The sequence below is a fragment of the Rhinopithecus roxellana genome, chromosome 6 (assembly GCF_007565055.1).
Source record: "Rhinopithecus roxellana isolate Shanxi Qingling chromosome 6, ASM756505v1, whole genome shotgun sequence".
Lineage (NCBI taxonomy): Eukaryota > Metazoa > Chordata > Mammalia > Primates > Cercopithecidae > Rhinopithecus > Rhinopithecus roxellana.
The window spans coordinates 151,448,905-151,468,056 of record NC_044554.1 but is presented as its reverse complement, the minus strand read 5'-3'; the positions used below and the strand labels follow the sequence as shown (position 1 = coordinate 151,468,056).

Sequence of the window (19,152 nt, the reverse complement as noted above, 5' to 3'; positions counted from 1 at the left end):
GGACCCAAGAGAGAGAGCCAGGGAATATGAGGTGACCCGTTTTCCCATCCTGAGCCACTTTTGCGGCTCGGTTGAAATCCATCCTCAGGGAGGGGAGAGTTCAACCCTGGGCTGCAGTCGCAGGGCCTGGCCTGTCCCTTGAGGGTGTCACTAGCAGCTTGGGAGAGTCTGGAGGAGGAGGAGCCACTGGCAGGGCTGGGGTGGCCAACAAGTGAGGGGACCCATCTCAGAGGGACACTGCAGAGAAGCACTTGGTTTGGGGCAGGCGGCCTAAGTCTGTAAACTCTGAGCGTTGTTCAGCGGGGGGCAGTGCAGCGTTGCAGTGGGGGCAGAAGTGCCTGAAAGGATTACCACCCAGAGAGGGGAGAGGCTGTGGGAGGTGATCCCTGAGGTCCCCAGCCGAGTCAAGTCCTGGGAGCTCCCAGGTTCTCTCTCTCCTCCTCTTTGCTGGCAGGGGCATCTGTGTCCAGTTGGGCAGTGGGTGGACTGTAATGGGTGTGGGGACCAAGAGAAGGTAACAGTGGGAATCAAGAACCCTGGGTCTAGTTCCAGAGGAGGTGCCCTAGTGAGAGTGCCCCAGCTCCCTTACCCTGGGTCACTGGGGTCGGGGCACACCTGTCTCCTGGTAAACAGCCTGGTGATGAAGCAGGGGGCTGGGGGTGGGTCGGGGCTGGGCCTCTGCTGGAGCTTGTCTGCAGTCCACTGCAGCTATAGCTGAGGAGCTGCCTTTCCCACAGCACGGGCGAGGCCCCTGCAAGTCTGGGCATCCCTGCATGTGTACATGCATGTACACACGTGTGTATGTGTGTGTCGTGCCTATACCTGCACCCATATCTGAATCCGAATATATCTTATTGCCTCTCTATAGCTGAAGGCCTTTGCTGAGTGTGTGTCAGCGTGAATTGTTCTGTATATCTACAGTCTGATATGTGACATCTGAATTGCCGTGTGCTTGCATCTGCACATATCTTCTTTCCGTGTGTGGTCCTCTATGTGTCTGCGAAGGAGTGTGTGTGTGTATGTGTGTGTGTGTGTGTGTGTGTGTGTGGTTGCCTGTTGGTCCCTGAAAGAATCTCTACCTTGTGTATCCCATCATGGGAGTTTATATTGATATCTTCAAGTGGTGGCCCTGGGGATAAATGTCTCTTTGTCTCTGTAGGGTTGACATGTCTTTATGATCATCTCTGTGGACCTGTTTCTGTGTGTGTGTGTGTGTGTGTGTGTGGGTGTGTGTGGGTGTGTGAAAGAGAGAGAAACAGAATCAGAAATCCACCAGTCCTCAAAACACAAACTCACTGTCTGCTTGCTGCCACCCGCTCCCCCACCCCACCAGAGCTGTTCAAAATCCTGGTTTCCTCTGTGCCAGCTCCCTGGGTTCTAATAAAGGTTAAAATAGAGGCTTTATAATCCTAACTATACACGAGCATCACCTGGAGAACTTTAAACACCACTGCTGCCCGAACCACAGCTGAGTGCTTCTGATTCATTGGGGCAGGGGTAGTTTTGGAAAGCTCAGATGACTCTAGTGGGCAGCCCAGGTTTCATACTGGGGTCAGAGGTTAGGCCTTTGCTGGGGAAGCAGTGAGTATCCGCTAGAGGGCAGCCCAGTCTTAACAGGGGTAGTGCTGCTGCCATCTCAAGGTGTTGCTGAGAGCAAGGAGCTCTGTTTTCACCTTTGTGGCCTGAGGTTGTGGAAGGTGCAGGGAATCAACCCCTGATCTTGGAGGCTCTCTGCCTTGCAGGATCTCCCCACAACACTCTGCTGGCCTAGAGAGATGGCCTCCAGCCTCTGCCGAGGGTCACTGGTGCCAGACACTCCTCCCTCGCAGCCAGGCAAGTCAGGAGGGTTTTCTCTTTGCAGGCAGAGCCTTGGGTTCCCCAGGGCTGGTAGAAGTGACCAAGCCCTTTGGGGGCCACTAGTGCTAGGTCACACCAGAGGTAGCCTGTGGCCACCAGGGGCCTGGCAAGCCCTGGGAGCTGGTACAGAGACCGAAGCCTGAGTGCCTGGTAGAGATGGTGCCTCAGGGTGCCCAGGACTGCTGAGACCAGTGCTTCCCCAGCCTGCCCTGTCTTCCCTGACCCACAGGAAGAGGCTGGGCCAGTGTTGCCATGGTCCCCAGGCTTCTTGGAGCATCTCTTGGGGATATCTGAGGCCTCCCTCCGCATCTCTGAGTGAGCCCTGGTGCATAATATGGGGAGATGGGGGCTCCCTCTTTTTGAGCCTTCCTGCAGCTGGTTTTATTTCCACTTTTTGGATGCCTGCTTATCTCCAGCTTGAGCTTGGAGAGGCCCTGTGGGAGGCAAGGAGAGAGGGAGGGGATGTGGTTAGGCAGAGAGTGAGGGACACAAAGGCCCCTGGGGTGCAGCAGCTCTGCCCGCTGGTGGGGGGTGTGCAAGGACTAATGGTTGGGATACACATGAAGGATTTGCTCGGGCCCCCCATGGCCTCCTGGGCCAGGCACCTGTGGGTTAGCTGTGCCCTGATATGGGCCTACTCAATCTCTTTTATAATAATTTAATAGTAATAATAATTTTTAAATAACCATAACCATTGCACAGCTCTACTGGAGCCTATTTAGCAGTGCCTGTTGATGGATGCTTTGCTGTCCCATTTTTTATTGTTGATGCTATTTTAAAGGATGCGGTGGCGAATGTGCTTGCATGTGCTTCTTTTCGTCCAAGTGCAAATATTTATCAGATGCAGAATTGCTGTGTTGTAGGGTGTATGTCATAATGATCAGTTTTAGAAGCAGAGTATACTATTCCCCTGGAAGCATGCTGGGCTCTTGCAGCCTCCTTTTTCGACTCCCTGTAACCTATCTGTTTGGTCCCCACCAGTGGCCCCAGTCCTTGCAGACCTGCCCCTTGGAGCTCCTGCAGCTCTGAGGCTTGAGCACATGCTTCAGCTGCCACTGTATTTTCCATGTCATGGTTTAAGGCTTTATCCCGAAGATGAAGTAGAGTGAGGTAGGGCAAAAAGAGGGTGTAATTGTTAGGGAACCAGGCCAGGCAGCTGGAACAAAGAGGCCCTTTAAGGGGGTAATTAGCTAGAAGGTGGTTTCCTGCTGGTGTAACAGTCTGGAGCTAGGTGGGCCTCCAGGCAGGCTGGGTGGCTGGGTTCCACAAGGTCACTTTGTGGTCCTGCCTCCTCTCGCAGCGTTGCTCCCTACCCCCCTCAGATCCTGTTCACGTCCACACTGTCAAAGTCGGGTTTGTCATTTGGGAAGGGTTAAAGAGCAGGAGCAGAGATCATGCCAGGACCTCATGCACAGAGGGTGCAGATGTGGCCACAGGCTGCCACCCACATTCCATAAGTGCTAATAACTTCATCATGTGCCCACACCTCCAGTCTAGAGATACCAGGAAATGTCATCTCTAGGTGAGCATGCATGTGCCAGCGAAAGCTTTGTCACTGTGGAGGAGGGGGAAAATGCAAAGATTTGGGGAGGCAGTCCCTCTGTTGCCAAGGAGAAAGTCATTCCAGAGCATGCCAGGAGACTGGTGGAGCTGAGCCAGTGTGTACCCATAGTATCCCAGCACCTAGCACAGACTGAGTGCCTAGCACATGTTTGCAGGGCAGAAGAAGAAAAAGCAAGACGGATGCAGGCAGGGAGGTGGGGTTATCGTTGGAGGCTGAAAGCTGTGCTCCAGGGAGCTGGGGAAATAAGGAAGGGAGGTGGTCTCACCCCTGCCACTGCACTGGGCTCACAGGATTCACATCTTTCCTTCCTCTCTAGCCCAGAGACGCGTTGGGGCTGACCCACAGCTGCTGTCAGTGGGAGGCCAGTGGTGCTGGCCAAGAAGTGTCATGGCTTGTGTCGTGCAGGTTTCCCTGGCTGCTCTCCTCCTGCTGCCTATGGTAAGGGCCCAGGAACGTCTCTCTGGGAACCCCAGGCTCACCTGAACCCCCACTCCAGAGAACCCATGTTTTATGTGTGCCCTCAGCTCAGCTATTCATCTGGCTGGTATTTCTGCCAACACCACCACTGGGCCACCCAGTGCCTTTGTGTGAATCAGAAAAGACATGCCTTCCTCAAGACCCTGTACTGATTTGACTAGAAATGATTACAACATTTACAAATCTTTATGATGGTAATGTGTGGCAACCTTTAGAGTTGCACAGTACACAACCTGCTCAGCTGAATGCAGGAACCCTGGTCAGGGCTGCAGAAGGCTCTTTTGATTTTCTCGTCACCATCCCACAATGCCCTGCCAGGACAGAACTCAGAAGGCTGCCCCCGCTCAGGTCTCTCCCTGAGCAAAGGTGGGGATGGGGAGTGGGCAGAGGAGGACTCCCAGGTATTGGTCCCACCACTCTACCTGAGAGTTCAGAATAGCAGTGGGTGAGGCTGTCCTCAGAACCCTGGGTACCAGTCCTGCCTCTGCCCTGACTCACTGTGTGGCCACAGACAAGCCTGTCCCTTTCCCTGAAAACTGCCTGCACATCTGTGAATAGTAGGGGTTGGACTGTGTCCCCAAACATGGCCCTTGGCAACTCAAATGCCTTGTGACTGCCTCCATACTTGCTGACAACCCCCTGGGAACCATCCCTGCCCTGGGGTCTTGTGTTAAAGCGACAGCATTTGGAAGCAGCTGTCATAATAGCAGTGCATAGACTGTGAAGTTACTTGGTCCTGAACTTGAAGCCTATATCTGCTATTAACCAGCGGTGTAACTTTGGGCTGGAGTTTCTTAACCTTTCTGAGCCCCAGTTTCTCCTTCTGTAAATAAGGATGGTGAGTAGTCCCCACTAAATGGCACCACTGCTCCTTATCCTGCAGCTGCTGGGGGCACCTTCTTCCTGAGCCCCTGGAGGAAAGAGACAATGAGCTTTCTCAGCCTGACTTCTCCCCTACCACTTGTTTTCTCCTTTAAACTGCAGTAGTAGCCTCGTGGCTGCTGGAGTCAGACCTCCTGGGTTGGAATCCTGGCTTTTCAGTCTACTGAGCCACATGACTTTGAGCAAGTGACTTAACATCTCTGTACTTAAGTTTTCACATCTGTAAAATGGAAAATGATAAAAATAGTACTGCATAGTACTCTCCAGATCCATACACACGCACACATATGACACTCAGAATAATGCATGCACAGAGTGAAGTGCTGTATGCGCTTGCTAATATTGTTATAAGATGTGGAAACTGAGAGCCCAGGAGGGAGTGGGACCTGTCCAAAGCCACACATTGAGCTGGTGACTGAGAAGAGCCCTCATGGTATCTCTCAAGGTGAATGTCAGGGCCCCTGCTGGCCCTGACATCTCTTGTCACTCTCCTCTCTGCTTCTACTCCCCACTCTCTCCAGGACACTGCCCCTGGGGCTTTGGTAGGAGAGCCTACAGGCGGCCTTCCTACCCGCTCCCACTGTACATCCTGTGTTCTCCTACAGGCCCCTGCCATGCATTCTGACTGCATCTTCAAGAAGGAGCAAGCCATGTGCCTGGAGAAGATCCAGAGGGCCAATGAGCTGATGGGCTTCAATGATTCCTCTCCAGGTGAGCGGGGCAGTAGGGAGCCTGCCACGTCCCCAGTGCCAGCTTTCAGAACTGTTTTCCTGTTCTCAGGCCCACTTAGCAGAGAGTGGTCAAGGGTATGGGTTTCTGGGGCCTTCAGAAAGCCCTTCGGAATACTGATGTTCTGGATCTGCTCTGGGCAATGATGCTGGGGCTGCCGTCCTCAAGGTTCGTGTGGCCTGGATGCTTCACAGCTGTTCTGGGTAACTGGACATGGCCGCCTTCTCTCCCACAGCGGCTAGGATAGCTTTGGTGCCTGGGCTGGGCAGTGGCTGTCAAGAGCTTGTTAGCAGCAGAATGGGCCTGGTGGCAGCAGGGACACAGCTGTTGCCTATGGCTGAGCTGTAGAGCACTTGGTCAACCCAGGGAAGGAAATGTGGGGTCCTTTCCAATCTCCTCTGCTCATTGCATCAGAAGTCAGAGAAGAAAGCAGCAGCAGGAACTGCAGTCTTGAAGACTTGGGTACAATGCTTCTCCTGGGACTGCATTTGAGGAGGGTCCTGCTTCCCTGCGCTGGAGGAAGCACACGTTGCAGGACATTGAGCGTTCTTAGCCTCCCCCTCTAAATGCCCATAGTACCCCGATCCCAGTGACAGCCACAAAATGCCTCCCAAGATTTCAAATGTCCCAAGGGAGTGACACGATCCCTGGTGAGAACCAGTGGCCCCATTGAACCCCTCTCATCCTAACTCCCCATTGTGCAGATGGGAAGCTAAGGCTCACACAGCAAAGGTGCCTTCGAATCTTGGCCTCAGGGGAAGTTGGGGATTTGGGGGAGGGGGCATCACAGAGGCCTCTCCAGCCTCACTTGTGCCTCAATCGTTGGAGGACTGGCTCCATGCCGCCTAAGGGTAGGACTCTCTGCTCAGGCCGGAGGGATTCATTTTTCCTTCTGGATCCTCTGAGCACCATCTGTTTAAGCACTTGATTAATCCGCAGCCCAGTTAAATGGAATGGTCCCACTGGATGGAGCTCCCCGGCCAGTTGCTTCTCAGTGAACATTAACTGGTGAGGGAGCTACTCTGGGCTGTGCTGGCCTTTGCCTCCAGCTGAGCTCTTGCTCAGCCCTAACCAAGGCTGAATGGGGATTTGGAGCCCCACCAGTGAGGGAAACTGAGGCAGGGGGCCCAGAAGGGCACACTGTTGGAGGAGACTCAAAGAATACCCCAAGAATATCTGGTCCAAGTCTCTGTTTGGAGGGTGGGACTGCCGAGCCCTGAGGGCAGGGATGGTGTGGATCACATGGAGGATCAGGCTGAGGTGGGTCTGGAACCCGGGTGTCCTGCTCCCAACCCAGGGCCATTGCTCCTGCATCACATGTCTTGGATACATTTGGGGTTGAGCAATAAAAGCATCCAGGAGGGAAGAATAGAGGCAGGGGCTGGGGTGGGACAGGGACCTTGGTGTAAGCTGTGTGCAGTTTAATTGCACACCTGCTTGTTGAACTCTGGGCTGAGAGGGCAAGACAGGCCTGTCCACAGGAATGTCACGGCAGAGACAAGGGAGATGGATGCCAGGCTGGACATACAGCATCCCTGGAGGGGCCAGGCCAGTGCTGGGGAGCAGGTCTCACCTGCAGGTGTGCTCAGGAGAGGAAGAGATAAGTTCTCTGTGGGAAGGATTCATATATTGAAACTGGATCCTTGCTTCTCAAACCTGGCTGCACATCAGAATCACTGGGGAACTTTCAGAAAAATGTACTCCAGCCACAATCCAAACCAATTAAATCAGAAGCCTGAGTCCGTCATAGTCACCATAGTTTTTAAAAGCTCCCCAGGCGATTCTAATGAGAAGCTAGTGTTGAGAACCCTTGAGCTAGGCCCAAGGGATAGGTAGGCATTTGAAGGCAGTGGAGAATTGAAGGATAGACGAATGGGTGGACACGGTAGGCTGAGGAATCCACAAGAGGCAGGAGCCTGGTGTTTTTGGCAGTAGTGAGTAACCTCCTGTATTTGGAACTCAGAATTGGAGCAGATGGGTTGGGCTGTCGAGGGGGCATGGCTGAGGGCCCAGGGAGCAGATATTGTGTATTTCATGTCCATCTCCACTGGAGTTGAAGGTAGGGGAAAGCAGTGACCGGCTCCCACTGAGCTGGTATCTCTGCAACTGCCCCAGGGGCTCCACTTGTCCGCCTTCAGGGACCTTGTGAGTCAGGGCTGGTCATAGGAGGTCAGGTTGTGAAGGATTCTCCAAGAGGTGAGTGAATAGCTCTCCTTTAACCCTGTCCAGATGGGAGAGGAGGCTGCACCCTCTCACAGTCTGCCTAAAGGAGAGGGTCCCTCATCTCTCCCTACTCGTCCCCTTCCTTGAATCATGGGGTGGGGCTGAGCGAATTAAGCAGAAGCAAAGGGCAGCCATTAGGTGGGGAAGAGGAAAAGACTAAAGGCCCAGCTGGACCACCAACTCCATGGCCCTTTCCTGCTCTGGGCCTCAGGATCTTCTTTTAAAATGAGTGGGGTGGAGTGGATCATGTTAATAGCCAGGCCCTCTACAGACTTCCTGTGTGCCAGGCTCTGTGCCAGCACTTCATTCTACCACCGCAGCGGCTGGGGGATGGGAGTGGTTCTATTATGACCCCTATTTTATAGATAAGGGAACTGAGGCACAAGGAGGTACTGTGCTTAAGGACATAGTCCATTAAGAGGCAGAGGTGGAACTTGCCCTCCGGCAGCCTGTACCCTCAACTTCTGGGATGCACCACCTCTGAAGAGTGACACACTCTGGGTCCCAGCACCCTCCCAGCCCCAGCACCAGCCGTGGGATCTTTGAAGGGCCCTTAATACCTTAATTTTCATGTCTGAAAAATGGAGGAAAAATAATACCTACCACATGGGATTATTGCATTAAGTGATAAAAACCTGTGAGAAGTGCTAAGGACAGCATATGGCATTTGCTAAGCGCTTAACTAAGACACTGTAGTTATTAGGAGCTGTCATCTTGGAGTGTTGGGGGTCTCCAGGGCTCCCACCTTCTGCTAGATCCCAGTTCTTCTGGGGAGTAGAGAGACATCTCTAGGAAGCAGGTCAGTGCCACTTGGAACAATCCTGCAAGACTCTCTGGAAGAGCAGGGGAGAGGTTAGGGACCAGATCTGGGCTTCAGAGGGCAGATGGAGAGAGTACGGGAAGGTGGAGAGAAGCATTCAGCTGGAGAAGGGTGGAAGGGGAGCAGTGAGTAAGGAGGGTGAGCACTGTAACAGCCAGCACTTCAAGGCGGGCGCTGGGTTCTCTGTCTCTCTCTCTCTCAGACATGCACGCATGTGCGCAAGCGCGCGCGCACACACACACACACGTGCACGTGCTCACGCTCAATAACTCATTTAACCCTCACCAGCCTATGGGCTGGGTAGAGTTTTACCCCCATTTAACACATGAGGCTGCTTAGACACAGAGAGGTTAGGTTGCTTGTCTCTTACCTAGTAAACCCCTCAGCTGGGAAGGTGGAGCCAAGGTGTGCATGCGGATGGTTCTGGAGTCCACGCCTTCGCCCCTGGGCTGCATTGCTGCTCAGAAGAGGAGTGAGGAGATGCCCTGGCCCTCAGCTTTCCCCTTGCCAGGGTGAAAGGTCATATAGCAGAGGCAGTTGCAGTGAGGCTGGAAAGAGGCCTTGGGAGAGAGGGGCCCTGAAATGTGCTCGAGGTCTGCCCTTTTCTTAGCTTTGAAAAGGCCAAAGGGTGTTTGTGTTTCTGAGGCCCAGGATAGAATGAGGTCTCGGCCTCTAATGACTTGCTTGGGAAGGAGAGCGGCAGGCCAGGATGAGGAGAGGCCCCTGGGGAAGCTGTCCTGAGAAGCAGCGTCCATCCCCCTCACTTTGGGGTTGTGGTCTGAAGAGCTTGCCCTGCAGGCTGAGGTTGGAGGACTCCCCTCAAGGGGACCTCAAGTTCAGGGAGAGCGTTGACCTTGCTGTCACTCACCAGGGAAAGCCTTACTTTTCCCCCATTGCACCTTAAGAACCTCTGGCCTGCTCTTAGGGGCGCCCTGACTGGAGCTGGGCTTCTTGGCTCCAAATTAAACACACTTGTGAAAGATGGGCCTCCAGTCCTGTCATCACACCTGCAGCACTGTAGAGGCCCCAGGAGCATTTAAAGATGCTGATGTCCAGGCCCCTCTCCAGACCAAAGTCCTCAGCGTTTGGGTCAGGAGGACTCCATGCAGATCTGTGTTAAAAGCCTCCAGGTGATGTGTATCCAGGTCTGAGAACCACTGGCCAGAGCACAGCATCCACCAGGGTACTCAAGTGATCTCAGGCAGAGAGTAGCCCCTCAGGGCCCAGATAAGCCAAGCTGGGGAGCTCACTACTAGCCGAGTCAAATCTGAGTGTACCAAAGAATCGACATCTATATGTTGTGTTATTAATCCATGCCAGCCCTCCTACTGCATCTCTTTCCTGTGCCTTCCCTGCCCGGGTGGTCCCCAAGCACACACACCATGCACAGAACGCTGGCCAAAGTTCAGCTGATGTCCTTGAAACACACTTGAAAAAGGAAACCTGACAGCTTGTTCCAATGCCTGTGAGTGTAAACTCACAACAGTGTCTTTTATAGAGTTTTAACATACTTTTATATATTTTGTGTGTCTTCCACAATCTTTTAAATCTAGTAATATGAGTCAATTGGAACAAGAGCCCTGATCTTAGTTGAATTATGTCCGTGGCACTGTGTGTGTGTGGCTGGGGGGCTCCAGGGGGCTCCAGGAAGGCACTTGTTTCCTTCAAGCCCCTGCTCCTCACCGGTCCTGGGACCTCCACTCCAAAGAGAACCTAGGATGATGCTGAGGGGAGGCACCCATGGTAGCAGGCAGCTTAATGGGAGTGAAAAATAGAGCCCAGAGAGATGGCCATAGGGAGTGAAAGCAAGCTTGCAGCCTGCCTTGCTTTGTTTGCAAAATCCTTGTCATGTTTTAAAGGTGTTTATTGAGGAGAGGAGGGGCTTTGGAGACATAGTTAGTCGTTTTGTCCCTGGTTCCAAACCCCCAAATGCTAATGGAATTTGAGCCAATACCAAATTGGCTCTATCATGTGATGCCCACGGAGGCTGAGGCCAGAGGTGATGGTCATTGGCCAACCACACTGGAGGCAGAGCCGGCTCTGAGATGGGACCCAGGTCTGTTATCTCAGACAGGAAGTGCCCTTTCTCCCGCAGTGCTGTCGTGGCCAGAAGGGAGGGACAAAGAACACCTGTACCTGGGAATTGGCATCCCCAGGCCACACAGCTCTCAGCTCTGTTTACTTTGCAGTCTGCCTGCCCAGGATGAGACCAGCCAGCATCTCTTCTTTGCAGGGCTGCAGATTTTCATCAGCCCAGAAACCTTCCTTGCATCTAAGCAGGGTTGGTCAGTGTGGTCCTCAATGGGGGTCCCCACACTCTGGTGGAGAAGGAAGAGGAGGCCTGTGGTGGCCATAGCAGGAGCAGCAGAGAGCAGGCTTGGAGGGAGGATGGAAAGGCCTGCTCATTGCTATTCTGACCTGGTCTCAGAGGCCTCTCCAGGGCACCAAGTGCCTTGAACCAGTCCTTTCTGCCTTCACTAGAGGGGAGAGGCCAAGAGGAGGGAAGCACATCAGGGCTGGGCCAAGGCTTCCCCATCCTTAGAGCAGGAGGAGCTTCTTGTCTGGGCCTCTCAGCTGCTCTGAGACTCAACAGGCCTCAAGCTTGAGGAAAGGGTGGTGTCTGCAGGGACCCTCATGCTGAGGAACTTATTTCCTGTCTGACAGAGGGTTTCACTTCTATCCAAACTTGTGTTTTCCTGAAGTCTGGTCATTCTCAAACTTGAATATCAGATCTTCTGTTAAAACAGATTGCTGGGGCCACCCCAAGAGTTTCTGATTCAGTAGAGCTGGATGGGGCCTGAGCATCTGCATTTCCAGCAAGTTCCCAGGTGGTGTTGCTGGTCTGCGGTCCATACTTTGAAAACCACTGACTTCCAAAGGGGATGGCAGCATCTTTAGTCCTATGCCACCCCCAGCACTCAGCTCACAGCGGGGTCCTCATTTTATGGAACAGAAACATTGGCTGTAAAGTAAATTTTGGTAAATTGAATTGTTTTTACCCTGGATTGCATGCTAAAATGGGGACCTTGTTCTAACAATACCTGGGCATCCTCAGGTGGCTTCTCAAAGGAAGGACCATGGCTTTGTCTGAGTCTCTTTGGTGCCCTGCTCTATGGAGTTTTGAACACTGTAGAACTGGACAAAATCATCACCATGACAACCCAGGATTAGCTCCTTATTTTGTTCCAGACAAAAGCTAATAGCTCGTGCGTTCTCTCTCAGTCACCCTGCCTGAGTGGATCCCTTCCCTCCTGCTCTCACACTTCACTGCCACTCCTGGGCACTTTATAATGTCTTAGGTGGGAGCAGCTCCAGAAAGTGTATGCAGCACTCCCCCATCCACCCCCCGGCCTGCATTCCTCTCCCCATGTCCCCCAGTGGGGGCCTATACACAGATGGAGCCACGAGGCTTGGAGTGTTGTCAGGAGTGGAGAGGTCTCACAGAGAACAGGATCTGTTCTGATTTTCAACCTCTGGAGGAAGAAGGGGAGGACGGAAACTTGGCCTTGGTTGCACTCGGCCATCTCCTCCCTGAAACATGTTTTCCTGGCTGCTGTGTCCCTCGCCTGTCCTGGTTTTCTTCCTCAGTCTTCTTTGCCAAGGCCTCTTCTAAATGCTGGCATTTCTGTTGGGGCCAGGCCTGTTCTCTCCTCTTTTCTTCCCTGATCTCTGTTCTCTCACTAGACAAACCATCCATGTCCGTGGCCTAAATAGCATCCCTGTGCTGCCTGCTCCCTGCCCTCTTCTCCAGTTGCTACTTCTCTAGACTCCAGACTTTTCTCCGGCTGCCTACTTCGACAGCTGTCTCCTCTTGGCTCTTAGCACCATCTCAAACTGAACATACCCCAGACTAAGCTCTTGCTTTCCAACTTGCCTAATTCCCCCAACATCTGCTTCTCACCTGGCCCTTTCCACTGTGGTAAATGATCCATCCATCCATCCATCCATCCATCCTCCCACCCACCCACCCACCCACCCATCAATCCACTTGTTCATCCAGACACTGAAGCCAGAAACCCGGGTGACATCCTTGGTACCTCTCTCCCTTGTACTGTGTTAGTCAGGATGGCCTCGACTCTACAGCAGTAACAAATCAATCTTAAAATCTGAGAGACTTAGCACAGTAACATTTCTTGCTTGCATGTATCATAGGCCAGTGTGGTCAGCAGAGGTAGGAGGTGGAGCTCGACTTCACACAGTCATTTGGGGACCCAGGTTTCTTCCATCTTGGAACACTGCTACCCTTAACATGTGGTCTTCAAGGGTGGTCCAGAGAAGGAAGAGAGGCAGGCTGTGGAAGCTTGTGAGGGATATTTTAGAGGTGGGTTCCACACTTCCACCCTCTCATCATCGGCATGCCCTCAGTCATGTGATGTAGGTGAGCACTAATAGTCTTTTGCACACTTGCCAGCTAGGTCCAGTGTGTTGCCAAGCCCTGTCAGCTCTGCTCTTGACTCTGTCCCACACAGGACTCCTCTCTAACTCTGCTGCCATCGCTCCAAATCAAGCTGTTTCATCTCACCCCTAGACTACAGCCATGTCCTAATACGCCTCCCCGTGTTTGCATCTCTGCTATTGGACTATGTGGTCTTCCCCACACAACCAAATCCAAGTGTGACTCCTTGTCTTAAAGCCTCTCTGTGGTAGGTTGAATAATGCTCCCCACCCCGCCCTGAGAGGCCCACATCATCCTAATCCCTGAAACCTGTGAATGTGTTACTTTACATAGCAAAAAGAACTTTACAGAGGGAATTAAGGATCTTGAACTGAGAATTTTATCCTGGGTTATTTGGGTGGACCCAGAATAATCACATTGGTCCTTACAAGTGAAAGATGGAGGTAGGAGAATCAGAGAAGAAGAGAGACTTGAGGACGCAAAGCTGCTGGTTTCAAAGAGGGAGGAAGGGGCCATGAGCCCAGGAATGTGGGTGGCCTCTTAAATCTGGAAAAGGCAAGGAAATGGATTCTCCCCTAGAACCTCCAGATGAAAGGCAACCCTGCTGACACCTTAATTTTAGCCCAATGAGACCCATTTCAGACTTCTGACCTGCAGGAATATAAGATGATAGTTGTGCCATTTTAAGACAGTAAGTTTGCTTACACACTTACAGCAGCAGTAGGGAATGAATACACCATCCAGTGGCATCTCTAAAAATTTAGCATAAAAATCTAAAATTATTAATACAACTGGACTAAGAGCTCTGTGAAGGCAGACACTGGGCCCTTTCTATTCACTCTGGTATTGCTGTGCATCATCTGACTCAGTATGTCTTGAATAAATGAGTAATTAAAAGAGAGAGGGAGAAGAAAGTGGGAAGAAAAAAAAAGATAAAAGGAGGAGGGGAAGGAGGGGGAGAGGAAGGAGAAAAGGCATCTTGAAATCTTCCAGTCTCAACAAAATTTAGCTTTGTTGAGACTGGAGTGTGGAACATATGGGTCTGTAGAAGCTGGACGTACTGTGTGTGAGTGGAAGGAAAATCAGTTGCTGTTTTTAGTTAGAAAAACCCAAGGCTGTCTCAGGAGCCCAACTCCCATCCTCCCATGCTCCAGGGAAAGGGGCCTGGGAGGATTCAGCTCCAATCCGCTGAGGCCAGAGCAACTTCCATTCAAAAGACGAGAGGAGGTGGGAGCCTGCTGGGTCTTCCCATCTGTGCTGGGCTGGGAGGTGGTAACTGCAAGAGAAATGGGCACCAGGGCATTCTAGGGAGCCCCAGGGAGGCAGCTGTGAGTCTCCTGAGACCCCAGCAATGCAGGCTAGAGGGCTGAGTGGAGGCCTTCGAGCCCTCGATAGGGTCAGGGACATTGTCTTTGGGTCCTGGGGTCCTGAGCTCTCATTCTAGGTTTCCCACCTGCCCTGGTACTATACAAATTGTCTTCAGGACTCTAGAGGGGGCCCAGGCTGGGGACATACGGGGTGCCAGGAGGGCTTTGAGAGCTGTGGCAGATATATCCTGACAGCTCCCAGGCCCCGGGCTGGGGTGGGGCACTTTAGCAGATGCCCTTTAGGCACCTTTAGCTGCCCCAACTATCCTCTGGGCACCAATAGGTCCTGGGTGAATCTCTGTTCCAGATTTGAGCTCTGTTCACTCAAAGCTGGGAGTTCACAGAGACACTCAGTTGTCCGTGTGCACATAGGAAACGTGAATCATGGTGGAGGGGGTGGTGACTGGCCTGAGTCACAAGTGAGCCTGTGGCAGAAGGAGATCAGAACTCAAGTTTTAGGGCTTCCGGTGCTAACGCTGAGTAGAGACCTGCCCTTTCCCCTCACTCTGCCCTCAAACATCAATTTCACAGCTTTGTCTTTTTCTCCACTACTGGCCCTGGTGCATAGATGGTCCCTGGCACAAGGCAGGTACTCAGTAAACAGTAGTTAAGAGAATGCATCCCCTGTTCTGCTGCCAATGAGAGCCCCCTTCTCCCCTCGTGCCACCCGCCTGACCTTTGCAGCCTTCCTTGACCTCAACCCTCATGACCCTGCTCATTCTCTCTGAAGTGGCCCTGTGACCTCGGCAGTGTCAGCTGGTAGCAGCAGCTGGCTGTGCCCGGGCCTAATGTTCTCCATTAAGGGAACATCTGTTGGCTGGGGCTCCCGGGGCATGGGCCAGACGCAGCCACGCTCTACGGCTGTTCCACGGTCAACATGGGCTGCTGCAGCCAAAGATGTGCTGTTGGGTCTCTTTCAAGGACATGATGTCACAGCCAAGCACATGCTGGCTAGATGTCCTCTGCTAACGGTTACACAAGAATTATCGATGACTGGCCTATTGCTATGAGACCTGATACCCGGCTCCCCTCATCTGGCCTTTAATGTCTTTACCTTCTTGGGTTATTCTTCTCAGAGCTTTCTATGGTACCTCTGGCTCCCAAACTGTCTTTCCATGAGCAGGATGCTATGGGCCAATGTGACTGGGTGCGAACTCCAAAATAGCCGGGTGTGAATTCTGAGACAGGATTTTCTCCGTCTAGAAGCTGTGGATACCTTCTGGTCCAAACAGCACTCAAGCATCACGGACCCTAACAGAGACTGTGAGCTCATGGTGCCTGCTCCAAGCCCCTCCTCTTTCCAGCACCTTCCCAGGAGTCCTCTGGGCCTGTCAGCGGCCCTGCCCCAGGCCATCTCACCTTGCAGGTCCCTGCTTCACCTCCCTGCCTATGAAGGCCTCTCAGGGGAGTAGTTCCCAGGGACACCTAACTGGGATAATGAAATTAATGATTCTGACAGCAGTGAGGAGGCATTGAATGAGCCTGGCTCTGTTCTGACAGCTTTGCACATGTGAACTCATTAATCGTCACAGCAGCCCTGTGAGGCGGGTGCTGTCGGTCACTCGCTGTCCCTGACCTGGCACAGAAGCCTTCTCCATAGCCTTCCTTTATAATCCCTAACAGCTGCAGGCTGCTTTCCTGCAGCTTCCCTCTGCTGCCTGGCACTGCACACTCCTGCCTCCCCACCATACCTCTGCCACTCTCTCCTGCTTGCATCACTACCTGTGCTTCCTCTGCCCACTCCAAATATGGGGTCTCCAGGGTTCCCTCCTCCATGCTCTTCTCACTTTACGGCCCTTCCCAAAGTGAGCTGTCTCATCCCATGGCCTCAACCACTACCCACAGGCTGGAAGGAAAAGTGAGTGGTAGGGTCGTAAGTACCATGTTAAGGATTGAGGGTGCTAAGAGCCCAGAAAGCATGGGATTGTTGGTGGGGGGCTTGTGACATGGCCAGATATTCATTTTGAAAAGCTTGTGGTCATAGCTGTATGGGGTTTGTGTACCTGTGGTCTCAGTGAGGGGTCCTGAGCTCCTTCACTGAGTAGGGTGAAGGAATAGAGAGTGGGGCATGGATTGCACAAGGTTTCAAGGTAAAACCAGCAAGGGCTTGATCAGGAGCACTAAAGGGAAGGAGATGAAGTGGGGTGACTCCCAAGTTTCCAGCTGGGGCTGGAACAGGCAATCAGCTTTGGGTAGGAGATGCTGCACTGAGTCTTGGACTGCAGTGTTTGAATCATCTTTGGTTCTTCAAGATGGGGGTGTCCAGCAGGCAACCAGCTGTGGGCTCTACCCTCACAGAGTGGACAGCACAGAGGACTGGGAGTTGTCCACATACAATTCTGTAACATCCATGAGCAGGGTGAGCTCATCCAAGGTGGGCAGGATGGGCAACCAAACGCAGGGCAGCTACCAGCACCTGCATTCAGTCAGGGCTGTGGGGGGGACCCAGTAAAGGCTGAAATTGTTCCTTGGATTTGGCAGCGAAGAGGTCTGTGGTGACCTTGGTGAGAGGTGTTTCAGCATTGTGGGAGGACAGAGCCAGAGAAGCAGGGATGGAGCAGGAAGAGGTGGCGTCAGGCAGTGCAGGGAACTCTACAGAGGCTGGCAGAGCTGGAAGGAGAGGCAAGCATGGGGGGAAAGGGGTCAGAGGAGCCACTGAGTCCCCTAGACCTGAAAATCTGGTCATCAAGCTTGACAGTTTCCTCTTCCTCGCAGTTCATGTCCAATAAGGCACCAAATCTTGGGGATTCCTAAACACCTCTCAGTTGGCCTGTCCCTTCCTCTCCATCAGCCTGGAGATGCTGTGGGGGCCTCTGCAGCAGTGCCTGCCTCCACCTCTTCTGGTTACGAGTCCTTTCACAATTCTGGCGTGGCGCATGCAGGCTTCTGCCTGGCTGGCTTTCCCCTCTTCTCCAGCTGATGAATTTGTGTCCCCTGCTGGGCCTGCCTAGGGGGTAGGTGGGGGGAGTGGAGCAGCAGCCTTAGACCAACCTGTTCCTGCCCCTCCCCCTAGGGTGGGTGGGGGGCCTTGCTGAGGGGGTGGGTCTGAAGTAGGACCCCTCAGTGGTGGCTAAGGAGGGGCTAGGGTGGGGCGTGTGGGAGAGGCTGCTGCAGAGACCCCTGCATCTCAGCATCTCATTCCTAGGGATCCAGCCCTGGCCTGGTGTGTCTCCCCTCCCCACAATCCTGTGAGGTTGTGCAGCTGTGAGGCTGTGGGGCTTCGGGGGTGTGGGGCAGTATGAAAACAGGTGAGGGCTCCCTCCTTCCCTACCCAGGAGCTCCTGAAGTGCCTTGTGTCTCCATTCCTGTTTGAGGGATGTTCCCAGTACAGGACTCAGCCTTCCCTCAGACTGTAGGCCTTGCCTTCCCTCTGCTAAACCACTTCCGGTCCCCTGCAAGGGCCTGGCTTGTAAGCCATGGAGCACACCTCAGTGTGTGTATATATAAGTGTGGGGATGTGTGTGTACCTGTGTGATGCGTGTGTGGTGTGTGTGTGTGTGGTGTGTGTGGGTGTGGGCATTCATGTGTGATGTGTGTGGTATGTGCATACATGTGTATGGTGTGTGTGATGTGTGTGGTGTGTGTGATGTGTATGTGTATGGCATGTGTGGTGAGTATGTGATGTGTGTTGTGTGTGATGTGTGTGTGGTGTATATGTGTGATATGTGTGTGGTGTGTGTGGTGCATGTGTGTGGTGTGTATAGGATGTGTGTGTGTAGTATATGTGGTATATGTGGTTTGTGTGTGATCTCTGTGTGGTATGTGTAATGTGTGTGTGGTGCATGTGTGATGTGTGTGTGTTGTATGTGTGTGTGATGTGTGTAATGTGTGTGGGTGTGAATGTGGTGTATGTGTGTGTGGTGTGTATGATATATGTGTGTGGTGTGTGTGATGTGTGTGGTGCATGTGTGAGTGGTTGGTGTGTGTATGTGGTGTGTGTGATGCGTGTGTGATGTGTGTGTGGTGTATGTGGCATGCGTGTGGTATGTGTTGTATATGTGTGATGTGTGTTGCTGTGTGGTGTCTGTGATGTATGTGTAGTGTGTATGTGATGTGCATGGTGTCTGTGGTGTGGTATGTGTGTGATGTGTGTTTGTTGGTGTGTGTGTTGTGTGTGTAGCATGTAGGTTGCTGTGTGTGGTGTCTGTGGTGTGTGTGCTGTGTATGTTGGTGTGTGTGATATGTGTGTATGGGTGTGTGTGGCTAGCCCCTCTCACCATGGCTGTCTTACCCACAGGCTGTCCTGGGATGTGGGACAACATCACGTGTTGGAAGCCTGCCCACGTGGGTGAGATGGTCCTGGTCAGCTGCCCTGAACTCTTCCGAATCTTCAACCCAGACCGAGGTGGGTTTATCTCAGTCTCTTTAGGCCATGCTGGCTTAGCCTGCTCCCCAAACTCGGCCCCAGGCAAGCACCAAGGGCAGGGAGGCCACCCTGTAGGCACAGTCCCTGCTCCCGAGCTCACATGTGGTGTGGGGGATGAAACCAGAGACACGTGCACACACGGGGACACAGGTACATGTGGGGACCATGGTTGTGGGTGAGAGCAAGGCTGTATCCTCACGCGTGGGATCCGTGCCGGCTGTCACTCACCCTCCAGCCCAGGCCCCTGTCTGTCAGTTGGGTATGTGGCCGGGTGGCCCCCTCCCAGGTGCGTCTGTGAGGGTAACGTGGAGCGATGCTGTGGACGCCACTTAGCACAGGACTTGGCGCGTTTTGAATGTGCAGTAGTAAATGTTAGCTGGGATTATTGTCACCATCCTCCCACAGCCACAGATCCTCAGCGCCCAGTGGGAGGCATGGAGAGAGACGCGCATGTAGACACCCCCCTCAGGC

At 53.0% G+C, this 19,152-nt stretch overlaps 1 protein-coding gene across 4 annotated transcripts in view; it reads left to right on the top strand.

The window, feature by feature from the left end:
- ADCYAP1R1 (ADCYAP receptor type I) overlaps positions 1 to 19,152 on the top strand; it is a 64,412-nt gene that overhangs the window by 7,128 nt on the left and 38,132 nt on the right. For all 4 annotated transcript variants that reach the window (XM_010365069.2, XM_010365072.2, XM_010365071.2 and 1 more), the window contains exons 2-4: positions 3,738 to 3,859; positions 5,386 to 5,491; positions 18,553 to 18,660. In XM_010365069.2, the coding sequence (XP_010363371.1) occupies positions 3,809 to 3,859; positions 5,386 to 5,491; positions 18,553 to 18,660 (265 nt within the window). In that variant the 5' untranslated portion in view covers positions 3,738 to 3,808. The remainder of the gene's footprint in view (positions 1 to 3,737; positions 3,860 to 5,385; positions 5,492 to 18,552; positions 18,661 to 19,152) is intronic.